Raw genomic sequence first — 15,614 nt, forward strand, 5'->3', positions numbered from 1 at the left:
TTATGCTTGTGGTCATCTCAATCTTAAGGGTAGGGAAGTTTTCTTCTATGGTTTTGTTGAAGATATTTACTGTGCCTCTTAGTTGATACTCTTCTCCCTCTTCTATTCCTATTATCCTTAGGTTCGGTCTTCTCATTGTGTCCTGGATTTCCTGGACATTTTGAGTTAGGAGCTTTTTGGTTTTTGCGTCTTCTCTGGCTGTTTTGTCTATGTTTACAATGTTGTCTTCTGCCCCCGAGATTCTCTCTTACATCTCTTGTAGTCTATTGGAAATGCTTGCTTCTGTGACTCCTGATTTCTTTTTTAGGTGTTCTACCTCTAGGTTTATCTCTTTTAGTGTTTTTGTTATCGTGTCAATTTCCATTTTAAATTCCCTCTTCCATTCCTTCATATCTTTGGTTCTGTTTTCCTCTAAATCTTTGAGTTCTTTGAGGGTTTTTCTTGTTTCCTCTTTAAAAGCTTCTGAATTTTTTTTGTTTTTTCCTCCCATTCTTGTTTAAGGATCTCTATCAGCGTCTTGAGGTATGATTTTAGGTCTATGTCTTCTTTTTCTGGAGTGTTTGGCATTCCAATGTTTGCTGTTATGGGAGAGCTGGGTACTGGTGTTGCCAGGTTGTCTTGGTTTCCTTAGGATATTCTCTTTTGCTTTCCTCTTGCCATCTTGTTGTCAGTGATATGTTCTTGCCTTTCCCTTGTATCTGGTCTGTTTCTCTGGATCTCCACTGGTCCAGGTGGCAGATGGTCCGAGCCCTGTTTTGCGCCCTAAGTCGCTGGTTGGGAACAGAGGTCCCAATGCTGTGTCCTGGTCCCTGGATCAGGCAGGGCAGGGGCGTGCTTTCCGTGTGCACTCGGCAGAGATCTCTCTGCTTCCTGGATGCTCAGATCCCTTACTCACCAGTCTTTAAACCTTTGGGAACTCTGTGTTAGTGTTCTTAACCCTCCACTAGAAAAGATAATTGTCTTTCTGTTTCTAGGTAATCTCACATATTGATTATTCCTACCTTAACAGCTGCATATTATGGTGTGAAAATATACCACATATTTGTTAATAATTTGTCAGTTGATACACATATGGGCTGTATTCATTCCTTGCCTATTGTAATTAGAGTTGCTAACAAAGTGGAAGTTTATATTTATTTCTTAATGAATTGAACTATATATTACCTTGATAGTAAGCCCAGAAATGTTTTTTCACAGCATATTTTCTAAAGATTAGCAGAGCCTACTAGGCCTTCCCGGTAGCCAAGGCTCTATGGTTTGGTTTCTCAGGGAAAAAAAAAAACTCTTGGTAACAGGTGGTAATTTGAAACAACAAAGTATTGGGCAACATGAGGATAAAAGTGGAGTGGAATAACTCCATATATCTCAAGCCAAATTATCTTTTAATTGTCTTTATGAAATTATTTGTTGTCTGGAGGATTTTCCAAGAGTGCCACAGTGCTATACAATGTACATGACAAGAATGTAATAAACAACTCCGGTGATTCTCCATGGAGCACATTTGTCAATTTCTGATTTTAACACAGTAAAGAACTTCCAAAATTTCTCCCAAAGGAAACTCAGAAAACTTTACCTAACTTCTGCCCAGCTATTCATTAGTGTCTAGCCAACTGCAAGATATCATCATTAACCATCAGAAGGTGAAAGTGACAACTTGCTTCAGGGATAAATAGTTTTTCCTTCATCTGAGGTATTCCAAAGTCTCCATGCAGAGAGTGTTAGTGACACTGAAGATGATAAAGTAATGGACTCTCTGTGGGATATTACATCTACCTATACTCTTGTTTTATAATGCCAGGAAATCTTGGCTAGCCTGCAAAGCACTGAAAGAAAAAATATGGGACAGGTAAGCATTTTCTTGCATTATTTCACTGGACAGAGTAGTAGACAGTGTACTTAATATGAGAGTCACACTAAGGTATGCTTCTACATGACTGATATCAGAAGCAGCTCTTTCTCATCTTTTGACTTTTCTCATCCTTGCTGTGGTTAGGCAACTGAAATTATTCCAAGCATAGACTTGCATTTAAATTTTTCTTTTCTGTTCTACATTATCTATTATCATCTAAAGCCAACATTAATCATTGTATCTTTTGCAAATAAACGGTTTAATTAAAATAGGTAAATCCTTTGTTTTCATCCAAAATGTGTCTCATGTCTTAGTGCTCAGCTGAAAACAGCATTCAGTGTGACATCTATATTTAGAGTTATAGAATTTAGTGGATGAATTTAAGCTGATTGTACCTGTGATAAAGAAAATACAAAGTAAGTTGCAAATAAAATATAAGGTTTCAAATCTGAGTTTCAAAGAATCTGTTTGTACATATGTTGAACTTTAAAGGTTTTAGTGCTTTTCAGATGGACTGAGAAAAGTAAATATGATTCAGGCATATCTCCAGAATCTGATTCCACAGTAAAAGATCTAAGATGAATAAAATTATTAATAAATAACATTATTTATATAATGATTCATCTATATGCAGATGTTATGTAAACTGATGCTTGTATACATGAAACGAATACTAGTGACTCTTTTCAAATATTTTATATTCTCTCACGTTGGTAAGTAGTACTGATTTATGAAAATCTGACACATTCTTGGTAGCGTATAAGTGTTATTTTCATACATATTTATAATATGAGGAATGATTGTATTCTAATGATTTAATGTTGTATTCCTAATCGTATTTTTCACAAATTCATTTTCAAAGCCTTTATTGTGTTAAAATGTCATTATGTTGCTGATCAACAGAGATATAGCTGCAACATCTGTGTAAATTTCTTCCTAAAGTAAGAGGAATTCAAAGTCATAAAATTATATTCTGCAGTGTTCTCAAGCAAAGAACTTGTAATGGAATGCAGTAATGTCTCTCTTCTCACCAGAAGGAGTCACCCTAGATAAGTGTGCACAATAGAACAGATTTCAGAATTCTGGCCATTCCTTCAGTTGGCACTGAAGCCTTTTAATGTCTTCTCAGGATGAAGCCATGAAAACCACTGAAGAAGTGGCTCTTCAGATCCTTTTGCTCTGTCAGTTTGGGATAGGTACTATAGCTAACATCCTTCTGTTTGTCCACAATTTCTCTCCATTTTTGACTGGATATCAGTTCCGACCAACACAAGTGATTTTTACTCACATGGCTGTGACCAACACTTTGACTCTCCTCATGAGTGTGTTTCCAAACAATGTGATGGTTTTTGCTCAACAGAATCCTCTAAATGACCTCAAATGTAAACTTGAGTATTTCCTTCGCCTGGTGGCAAGAAGCACAAATTTGTGCTCCACCTGCGTCCTGAGCACCTATCAGTTTGTTACTCTTGTTCCTGGTAAATTGGATATGCTGATGCTCAGAGAAAGAAGACCCAAGGTCATAAACTACTCCTGTTGCAGTTGTTGGTTGTTTGGTGTCTTATATAATGTCTACATTCCAATGAAAGTTAGTGGTCCACAAAAATCATGTAATAAAACTGACCTTAAAAGCAAGAGGGTATGTTTCACATCTGGTTTTAGTGCAGGCTTTATCTTATTACAGTTTTCTCATGATGCCATATTTATCAGTGTGACAGTCTGGACCAGTGTGTCCATGGTAATTATCTTGTACAGACACCATCAGAGACTGAAAAACATTCTTATTCCCAATCAAGAACAGAATGGCTACGCTGAGATCAGAGCAGCCCATAGCATTGTGATGCTTGTGGTCACATTTATAAGCTTTTATTTTCTACACTGTATCTGCTTCACACTTCACATGGTTTTTGTAGACTCTCGTCTGTGGCTGAGACATGTAGGAGAAGTTTTAATTTCAAGTTTCCCTGCTATTTCTCCCTTACTGTTGATCTTTAGGGATCCTAATTATCATTGTTCTCTGACCTTCAACTACTGAAAGCCTGTCATTTAAAATGCTAAACACTGAAGACAGGTTAGTAACATCACTTAAAAAATTAGAAATCCTTTATTCATTAAATGGATATTGAACATCTTTATTTATGGACAAGGTATGGTGGCTCACTGCTATAGTCCCAGCACTATGTTAGCTGAGGTAGCACAATTGGTATGTAATCAATGGTAGCTCTGATTAAAGGAGGAGTTCCAGTACATCCTGTATACAGAGCATCTGCCTCAAACTTTTCCTCTTTCACCCCACAAAGAATATTCACAATTATCTTAGAAAGTCAATGTCTTATGACAAAGCCAGATCAGTCACTCGACAAGGTCTTAAGGGAGAGAGTAAGGATTGAAAAGAGACAATTAGACATTATAACATGACCATGGACAGTGCTGGGGCTGAAGCAGCTTTATTTTTCCTGGGCTGCTTTTATATCATTCTAAATACATCCATACACCATGGCCAAAGACTTAGATAAAAGGCAAATTAATAAAGCAAAGTAGTAAACAACGAGATCACACAAGATAGTAATTAAGCAAATTAGTAAGCAAAGTCCCATGGACCCTGTTTTTAATATACTTATCTATTTCTTTGTCTGAACAAAGAGACAAATGCCAGTTTTCTAGAAGCTGTACCAAAGGCTCTGAACTTGCATTTGATATATGGAAGGCTTCCAGTCTAGAAAGAAAATGTGCTCAACAGGTTCTACTTTCCTCATAAACTCTGGCCACAACCACCTGACCTATCTAAATGAAAACATTGTTATTATTTGAATGGTTTCTTCATATTCTATCTCCTCTTTATAGGAATAATAACTCATATATATTAGCATATAATTGTCACTTTGATAGTCTAAATTTTATTGTGGAAAACAACCATCTATACTTCTCATAGGCTAATGGGCACTACCTAAGCAAAAGAATGTATTTTCACTCCTTCTTTGTTCTGGTTTTATCCCTCATAAATACTGGCATCTTGACCAAACCAAAACATAGATTGCAATATTGTTAATCACATAACCTAAAACATTCTTTGTATCAACCTAAAGATTTTTTTTCTGATGAGTGGTTATTGAAAATGATTTATAGATTAATAGGCAGCCAAAAGAATGAGAAAACATTTTTATCAATTCCACACCCGAAAGAGGACTCATACACAAAATACATAAAAAACTAGAAAACTAAATATTAAACCACCATAAAATTCTCTTAAACTTGAGAATATAAACTGAGAATTACCAATATCTCAAATTGCCGAGAAACAAGAATAACTTAGAAGAAATATTCTATATCTTCCTCCATAAGAGAAATGTAAATTAAAATTAGTTTGATATGCTATCTTGCATCTGTAAGAATTGCTAAGGTCCAGTTATACAACACCTAGAAATATGACCAACAGCTCTATCCTATTACTTGCTCAGTTATGTTCAGAGAGGCTTTAGTCATACTACCAGAAGCTGGAAAAATATCTCTCACATCCCTCATCAATTCTAGGAAGTTTCCACTGTACTACATTTACATATACCCCCAAACTGAGAAATGGTACAAAATACACTAGAGTATTTCTCAGCTGTTAAGAAAAAGACTGAAATTTTCAGGCAAAGAAATGTAACTAGAAAAAAAACTCATTCTGAATGAGGCCACCCAGACCCATAAAGATAAACATGGTGTTCACATGTAAGTGGATATTTGCTATTAATTAAAATATAAACATGCTACAATCCAGAAACCCAAAGAACCTAAGAAACAACAAGGGCTTTACAAAAAATGCATAAATGTATCAGGGAAGGTGATATGGAATAGATTTTGCATGTGAACTAGAGTTTAGGAGGGAAGGGCATAGGAAAGGATCAGGTGGGAGAGGGAGGGATGTAATATGGGAGAGAGATGATTGCAATTAAGGGGCATTTGAGGAGTAATGTGGAAGTGTGGTGCAGTAGAAACTTCCTGGAATTTGTGAGCGTAAACCTAATTAGGACTCCCACTCTTGTGATGAAAGATTTTAACTATCTTCTGTAAACAAACAAGGCTTTCAGTAGTGGAACTTAATCACTAACAAAAACACAAAAAGTATTACCTACAACCTACCCTGCTTCAACGTGTGCTGGGTAATGGTGGCTCAGAGGTTATAGTTGTGACCAAAAAATGACTTTTCAAATTTGAGGCCCAGACCACAAGAATGAGCCCATGTCTCACACTGCCTGTTTGACCAGGAACTGGATACTAGACAGCCCAGAAATATACATGATAGCAACAAAAGCTTAATGAAATGATTCCTAGTAATATCCTGCTATATTCATAGATTGGTGTCTAGCACAGTCATCATGAGATGGGCTTACTCAGGTATATGATGGGAACAGAGGCGTAGACACAGACAAGCATTCAGTGATACTCAGAGGATGCTGCGGAAGATGGAGGATCAACATTATTTCTATCTACCCTTGATATTGATAACTTGCAAAATATTTTAATAGTTAATATCTTTTTTATTTGTGTACAAGAAGCAAGTTTCATGTCCAGCAACTTTACTTGTTAGCTCACAAATATCTACAACTACAGATTCAGGAGATGTGATGCCCACTCTGGCTTCCATGAGCACTGTACACATGTGGCACAATGACTCACCTAGGAAAAGAAAAACATACATGTAAATGAAAAACAAATAAATCATTTTTTTTCTAATTTTTGGCTTTTACTTTTCAACAATGATTGGCAGAAAATTTGTCGTATAAAGATTGCTGCTTTATATTTTATCAAGTGTTTGCATTTATTCTAGCTGTTTTCATAATTGAATTTTTAAAATTGCTTTAGAATTTTCAGTCGTTTTTATTTTTATTAAATGTTCTCTGTATGTACAATTCAGGTGTTATCCCCCTTCCACCAATCCCATATATCCTCACCCTTCCAAATCTACATGAAGGTGCTCCGTCTCCAAAGCTCTATCTCCTACCTCAACATTCCCCTACACTGTAAAAATGACCATTTTCTGGACCAAATTCCTCTCATTTCATTGATGGCAGAGAATGATATCCTCTAGTGGTTATACACCTGGGGCCATGGGTCTCTTTGTGCAAACTCATTGGTTGGTGTTTTAGTCCCTGAGAGCTGTGGTGGGTTTGGTTTGTTGATAATTTTGTTCTTTCCAGATCTTTTCTACTCCTTCAGTCCTTTCTCTAGCTTCTTCATTGGTGTCCCCATGTTCATTCTGATGGTTAGCTGTAACCGTCCTCCTCTGTATGAGTATGGTTCTGGCAGAGCCTCTAAGGAGGCATCCATATCACATTTCTGCCAGGAAGAACTACTTGGTATCAGAAATAGTGCTAAAGTTTAATGGCTGCTTATGGAGTGGATCTCCAAGTGAGGCCATCTTAGGATGATCTTTTCTCCAATCCCTGCTCCTCTATTTGGACCGAGGCATCCACCTTCTGGCATCCCTTCTCTTTGAGTTTCATAAGTTCTATGAATTGTTTATTGGGTGTTCCAAGTTTCCGAGAAATTGCCTGACTAATTTCCATGGTGGTTGTACCAGCTTACAACACCGCCATCAGGGAAGAAGTGTTTCTCTTTCTTAACAACTTCACAATAGTCACAAAAAATATAAAATACCTTGATGTTACCCTAACCAAGCAAGTGAAAGATCTTTATGACAAAAACTTCAAATCTCTGAAAAAAGAAATTGAAGAAAACCCCAAAAGGTAGAAAGATCTTCCATGACCATGGGTTGGAAAAATTAGCATAGTAAAAATGGCCACCTTGCCTAAAGAAATCTACAGGATCGATAAAGAACAATGGGGTAAAATTAAAGACACAAAAATGAACCCACACACTTATGGTCACTTGATCTTTGACAAAAGTGCTAAAAACATTCAATGGTAAAGGAACAGCCTCTTCAAAAATGGTGCTGGTTCAACTGGCAGTTGGCATACAGAAGACTGCAAATTCTTCCTTTCTTATCTCTTTGTACAAATCTCAAGTCCATGTGAATCACAGATTTCCACATAAAATCAGGCACACTGAAACTAATAGAATAGAAAGTGGGGAAACTATTAAAAAACATAGATATGGGGGAAATTTCCTGAATAGAACACCAATGGCTTATGCTGTAAGATCAAGAATCAACAAATGGGATCTCATAAAATTGCAAAGCTTCTGTAAAGCAAAGGACACTGTCAAAAGAATAAAACAGCAACCAACAGATTGGGAAAAGTTCTTTACCAAACCTATATCTGATAGAGGACAAGTATCCAATATATACAAAGAACTCAAGAAGTTAAACTCTAGAAAGTCAAATATTCCTATTTAAAAGTAGATACAGAGCAAAACAAAGAATTCTCAACTGAGGAATTTCGAATGGGTGAGAAGCACCTAAAGAAATGCTCAACTTTCCTAGTCATCAGAGAAATGCAAATCAAAACTACAGAGATTCCACTTCACACTAGTGAGAATGGCTAAGATCAAAAGCTCAGGTGACAGCAGATCTTCAGACGTTTTAATATTTATGTTAACAGCATAAAAACATGCAAAATTAGTATTGGTTTTAACAATATAATGTGGGGTGAAAAGACTGGTGTTTCCATTAGAACCAATATTACACAATTCAGAGAATATTTAAGAATGATATGATAATTCCATGTGAAGTACAGAAGGTCACATATTATTTTATTATCTTAGCTGCTAACATAAACAGAGAAACAAAGATAGAATGTGATGTGATAATAGGTAGTCCACACAATGAGTCACATTCTCTGTTGATAATATGGAAAAATTTTCGAGGGGAACAATATTTCTGAAATTTAAGGAGGTTTAACAACTCTGTTAACTGGTCAGAGTTCATTTTTACTAGATCCCTGACAGTAGGTTGTGACTCCTCACTTTATTATAGTTGAAAAATATAAACCTCAGAATGCAATCGTATTTGTTGCCTTTTTCAAACCCTTCTTATTTATTCTTTGCCATGTTGGAACAATACTATGTTGGCTTCATACACAAATGATACAGGTGATTTTGAGTTGAGATTTATAACTATTTCAAATTAACATAAGAACAGCAAACCTATGAGGATATAAAATGATTTCTCATTCTGTTAGGCTATCAAGTCCCTTATTTTACTTTGCTCTTGAAATTATAAATGTCAGGTGTCATCTTCCCTTCTAACAGCTGTTGTCCCATGCGGTATATATTTCTTAGAGTTTCTAGCAGACCCCACATGCATGTCAGCTTCGATTTCATGTCATATTTCCCCAATAGTTCTACCATATGTCTGCCTACATAGCTAATTTTATACTTTCTCACACACTCACATATCATCTTTCCAATTTTCTCACTTACTCTCTACTCCTCCTTTTTTCATATTCTTTACTGCCTTCCTCCCTTCCACTTAAAAATTACACTTATTAATTTGATCATGGTCCATATGTCAGAATATTCATGTAGATGTAGAGGATGACATCCAGTAGTTGAATGGCATCCTCCACAATGTAGATTCCCCAAGATTAAACTTATATTGTTAAGCTTATCCGAAACTGTATCTACTCACTAAACTCTTTCACTAGCTCTTGAATTAAATATTTTGTTATATATGTTTTTAGGTAAATATAATTTATCTGGGAAAGAGAGGTGGAGTTATACCTTAGATTTTGGGACTGTTCAACTATTTTTTTTATTTTCATTTTACATCCTAATCACTTCTCCACCTCCCAAGCTCACCCTTCTACAATCTTTCCCACATTTGCGCTTCCCTTTTTCTGAAGAATACCACCTCTCTTGTTGTACTCCTATGTGGGCACATCAAGTCTATATCAGGTTAGACATATCCTCTCACTTGGAAACCAGACAAAACATGACGGATAGAACATATACCCCTGACTGGCAATGCATTTACTGATACCCTGTACTCTAGTAGATTAGGACCCAAATGAAGACCAAGTACCACATCTACTACATGTGTGGGGTGGTCAAGGTTCAGCCTCTGTATGCTTTTTGTTTGTGATTCAGTCTCTGAGTAGCCTAAGGCTCCAGGTTAGTTGACCCTGTTAGTCTTCCTGTGGAGTTCCTATGTCATCTGTGGCCTTCAATTCTTCTCCCAATATTTTCCATAGGAGTCGCCAAGAAATAACTCCTGTTTGGCTACCAGTTTCTGCATCTGTCTGAGTCAGCTACTGGGTGGAACCTCTCAGAGGACAACCATGCTATACTCCTGTCTGGAAGCATAACATAGCATAATTAATACTATTAGGAATTTGTGCTTCCCCATGGGATGGGTCTGTAGTTGGGACAGTTATTGGTTGGCCATTCCCTGAGCCCCTTCTCGACCTCCCATCTTAGGATTATTTTGTAAGCAGGATAAATTATAGGGTGAATATTTTGTGGGTGGTTTGAAGTCCATAATGCTCCACTGGGGTTTCCGCTTGTTCATAGGAAGTAGCCATTTCAGATTCCAGATACCAGATATTGTGAGTCTCTGGTAAGGGCACCCCCACTGATTCTTGGTCACATCTCCAATCTCAGGTCTCTTGTATAGCATTGAGATGCCTCCCCACATCTCACACCTATCAGTTACACATTTCCATTTACTCTCATGTCCATCTTGCTATCTTTCCTATTCTTTCCCATCTCTAATCATAAATCCCCCAATTTTAAACTCCAATACCACTCCCACAGTTTCCTCCCTCCATCTGTTCCCTATGGATATTTTATTCCTTTGTCTAAATGTGATTCAAACATTATAATTTGTGCTTTTCTTCTTGTTCATCTTTTTGAGCTGGTGGGTGTGGCATGGCATCTGTATTTTATAGATAATAACCAATTGTAAGTGTGTAGATATCATTAATGTCTTTTTGGGTCAGGTTTACCTCACTCAGGATGATAAATTCAAGTTCAATCAATTGGCTTGCAAATTTCATGATGTGTTTATTTTATTTTTTAATTGAAAAAACTTATTTTAAGAAAAGATAAATGTACAGATTTTAAAAGTATTTTTGCAGAAAAGTATATGAATACATTTTTGTCAGTACTTAATTTTTTAAAAGTTTGATAGTATGTCTTAAAATTTTACTAGTTACAATGAGCATAAAGTAAATGTAAAACAAGGTGAAACCTGGAAATAGTCAAAGTTTCCTTGGAATAGATTAAGAATAATGATTTTTCTTTTTTCTTTTTTCTTTTTTTTTTTTTTTGGCCTTTGTATTTTCTTGAACTTTATATAGTCTGTAAGTTGTTTCTGGGGTGTTCAGAGTTTTCTGGGGTTAGTATCCAATTATCAGTGACTGCATATTATGTCTGTTCTTTTGTGACTGGGTTACCTCACTCTGGATGATATTTTCTAGATTTATACATTTTCTTTTTTTATAAATTAAACAATTTTATTTTTTAAAGAAACAAAGATAAATGTACAAATTTTAAGCATTTTTATATAAAAGTATATAAAAATATTTCTGTCAGTACATGATTTTTTTAAAGGTCTGATAGTATGCATTAAAATCTTACTAGTAACAATGAGCATAAAGTACATGTAAAACAAGATGTAACCTAGAAATAGTAAAAGTTTTCTTGGAGTGTAAAGATTAAGCATAATGGTTTTTCATTTTCTTTTTTTTTTTTTTTTTTTTTTGGCCTTTGTTTTTTCTTGAACTTCATATAGGCTATAAGTTGTTTTGAGGGTGGTCAGAGCTTTCTGGGGTTAGTATCCAATTATCAGTGATGTAAGTCTGTTCTTTTGGGACTGGGTTAACTCACTCAGAATGATATTCTCTAGATGCATTCATTATCTTAAGAATTTTATAGTCATTGTTTCAGATAGCTGAGTAGTACTTCATTGTGTAAATTTACCACAATTTTGGTATCCATTCATCTACTGAAGGACATCTGGTTTCTTTCCAGGTTCTGGCGATTATAAATAGGGCTGCTAAGAACGTTGTGGTGCATGTATCTTTGTTGTATGTTGGGGCTTCTCTGGGGTATATTACCCAGAAGTGGAATAACTGGGTCTTCAGGTAGTACTATGTCCAATTTTCTGAGGAATCGCCAGACTAATTTCCAGAGTGGTTGTACCAGTTTACAACAGCACCATAGTGGAGAAGTGTCCCTCTTTCTCCACATTCTCGGCAGCACCTGCTGTCATCTGAATTTTTTATCTTAGCCATTCTGGTTGATGTGAGGTGAAATCTGAGGGTTATTTTGATTTGCATTTCCCTGATGGCTAATGATGTCAAACACTTCCTTAGAAGCTTCTCCACCATTCGATATTCCTCAATTGAGAACTTTTATTTAGCTTTGTACCCCATTTTTAATAGGGTTGTTTAATTCTCTGGTGTCTAACTTCTTGAGTTCTTTGCATACCTGGGATATTAGGGCTATATTAGATGTGAGGTTGGCAAAGATCTTTTCCCACTCGGTTGGCTGCTGTTTTATTTACTTGACAGTGTCCTTAGCCTTACAGAAACTTTGTAATCTCATTAAGTTCCATTTGTCAATCTTTGACCTTAGAGCACGAACCATTGGTGTTCTTTTCAGGAAATTTTCTCCTTTGCATATGTGTTCTAAGGTTTTCCCTACTTTCTCATTTAATAGTGTCAGTGTGTCTGGTTAAATGTGGAAATCTTGAATCCACTAGCACTTGAATTTTGTACAAGGAGATAAAAAAGGGTCTTTTTTCATTCGTCTGCATGCTGAGTGCCAGTTGGACCAACACCATATGTTGAATAGGCTGTCCTTATTCCATTGAATGTTTACAGCTCCTTTGTCAAAAGTCAGGTGACCATACGTGAGGGCTCATTTCTGGATCTTCTATTCTATTCCATTGATCCACTTGCCTATTTCTGTACCAGCACCATGCAATTTTTAGCACAATTAACTTGTAATATAGCTTGAGGTCAGGGATAATGATTTCTGTTTGCGAGTTGTTGAGGATGGATTTCGCTATTCTAGGTCTTTTGTTATTCCAGATGAAATTGCACATTGCTCTTTCCAACTCAATGAAGAATTGGGTTAGAATTTTTATGGGGATTCCATTGAATATGTAAATTGCTTTTGGTAAGGTGGCCATTTTTAAAATGTTGATTCTTCCAATCTATGAGCATGGAAGATCTTTCCATTTTCTGAGATCTTCCTCAATTTTCTTGTTAGGAGATTTGAGGTACATGTCATGAAGGCCCTTCTCTTGCTTATTTTAGTCACACCAAGGTATTTCATAGTTTTTGTGACTATCGTGAAGGGTATCTGTTCTCTAATTTTTTTCTCCACATGTTTGTCCTTTAAATATTGAAAGCTACTGATTTGTTTGAGTAATTTTATATTCAGACACTTTGCTGAACTTGATTATCAGCTATAGTTCTCTGTTGGAATTTGTGGGGTCACTCATGTACACTATCATGTCATCTGCGAACAGTGGTGTTTTTACTTCTTCCTTTCCAATTTGTATCCCTTTGATTTCCTTTTGCTGTCTAATTGCTCCACCCAGGAATTTCCAGTACTATGTTGAATAGGTAGGAGGAAAGTGAACAGCCTTGTCAAGTCCATAATATTAGTGGGATTGCTTCAAGTTTCCCACTGTTAAGTTTGATGTTGGCTGTTGGTTTGCTGTATTTGCTTTTATTGTGTATATATATGAGCCTTGGATTCCTGTTCTTTCCAAGACTTTTAAGATGAAGGGGTGTTGAATTTTGTCAAATGATTTCTCAGCATCTAGTGAGATGACCATACGGTTTTCTTCTTAGAGTTTGTTCATATGGTGGATTATTTTGATGGATTTCCTTATATTAAACCATCCCTGCATCCCAGGGATGAAGCCAACTTGATCATGGTGAATTATTGCTTTGATGTGTTCTTGGATTCTGTTTGCAAGGATTTTGTTGAGTATTTTTGCATTAGTGTTCATAAGTGAGATTGGTCTGAAGTTCTCTTTCCTTGTACGGTCTTTGTGTGGTTTAGGAACATGTGTTATCGTAGCCTCAAAAAATTAGTTAGGTAGTGTTCCATCTGATTCTGTTTTGTGGAATAGTTTGGAGAGTATTGGTATTTTGTTATCAATAAATGTCTAATAAAATTCTGCAATGAACCCATCTGGACCTGGGAATTTTTTATTGGGAGACTTTTGAGGACGGCTTCTATTTCTTTAGGTGTTATGTTATTATTAAGATTGTTTACCTGGTCCTGGAATAACGTTAGTATCTTGTATCTGGCAAGGAATTCATCCATTTACTCCAGATTTTTCAGCTTTGTTGAGTATAGGCTTTTGTGGTAGGATCTGATGATTTCTTGAATTTCCTCAGTTTCAGTCATTATGTCCCCAATTTCCTTTCTGTTTTGTTAATTTGGATACTCTCTGGGCCCTCTAGTTAGTCTGGCTAAGGGATTATCAATCTTGTTAAGTTTCTCAAAGAACCAGCTCTTGGTTTTGTTGATTGTTTCAATGGTTCTTTTGTTTCCATTTGGTCTATTTCTGCCCTAAGTTTGATTATTTCTTGCCATCTACACCTCTTGGGTGTATCTGCTTCCTTTTGTTCTAGAGCTTTCACCTTTGCTGTCCTGTTGCTAGTGTATGCTCTCTCGAGTTTCCTTTTGTTATTCCAGATGAAATTGCACATTGCTCTTTCCAACTCAGTGAAGAAATGGGTTGGAATTTTGATGGGGATAGCATTGAATATGTAGATTGCTTTTGGTAAGATGGACATTTTTAAAATGTTGATCCTTCTAATACATGAGTTTGGGAGATCTTTCCATTTTCTGAGATCTTTCTCGATTTCCTTCTTTAGAGGTTTGAAGTTCTTGTCATACAGGTCCTTCACTTGTTTAGTTAGAGTCACTCCAAGGTATTTCGTAGTTTTTGTGACTATTGTGAAGGGTATCTTTTCCCTAATTTTTTTCTCCACATGTTTGTCCTTTGAATATAAGAAGGCTATGGATTTGTTTGAGTTATTTTTATTCTAGCCACTTTGCTGAACTAGTTTATCAGCTATAGGAGTTCTCTAGTGGTATTTGTGGGATCCCCTAGTACATTATTATGTCATCTGCAATGATAATTTTACTTCTTCCTTTGCAATTTGTATACATTTTATTTTCTTTTGCTGTCTAATTGCTCCAGCCAGGACTTCCAGTACTATGTTGAATAGGTAGGGGGAGATTGGGCAGCCTTGTTGAGTCCCTGATTTTAGTGGGATTGCTTCATGTTTCCCACAGTTAAGTTTGATGTCGGCTGTTGGTTTGCTGTATATCGCTTTTATTATGTTTAGGTATGGACCTTGGATTCCTGTTCTTTCCAAGATTTTAACATGAAGGGGTGTTGAATTTAGACAAATACTTTCTCAACATCTAGTGAGATGACCATGTGTTTTTTTTTATCTTTGAGTTTGTTTATATGGTGGATTAAATTGATAAATTTCTGTATGTTAAACCATCCCTGCATTCTGGGGATGAAGCCTACTTGATCATGGTGAATGATCGCTTTGATGTTGTCTTGGATTCGGTTTTCAAGGATTTTGTTGAGTATTTTTGCATCAATGTTCATAAGTGAGATTGGACTGAGTTTCTCTTTCCTTTTAGGGTCTCTTTGTGGTTTAGGAATAAGGGTTATTGTAGCCTCAACAAATGAGTTAGCTGGTTTTTCATCTGATTCTATGTTGTGGAATAGTTTGGAGTGTATTGGTATTATGTAGTTAATAAATGTCTGATAAAATTCTTCACTGAACCCATCTGGACTTGGGCTTTTTTTGGATAGGAGGCTTTTCATGAC

The 15,614-nt window shown here is 36.2% G+C and overlaps 1 protein-coding gene across 1 annotated transcript; it reads left to right on the forward strand.

The window, feature by feature from the left end:
* Window positions 1-2,966: 2,966 nt before the first annotated feature.
* On the forward strand, window positions 2,967-3,884 carry LOC308439869 (vomeronasal type-1 receptor 4-like; the record flags this gene model as incomplete). The annotated part of the gene is made up of 1 exon (XM_080941800.1): window positions 2,967-3,884. The coding sequence occupies one exon, from the start codon at window positions 2,967-2,969 to the stop codon at window positions 3,882-3,884; it is 918 nt and encodes a 305-aa protein (XP_080797926.1).
* Window positions 3,885-15,614: the final 11,730 nt, after the last annotated feature.

Source organism: Micromys minutus, assembly GCF_963924665.1.
Source record: "Micromys minutus genome assembly, chromosome: 30".
Taxonomy (NCBI): Eukaryota; Metazoa; Chordata; class Mammalia; order Rodentia; family Muridae; genus Micromys; species Micromys minutus.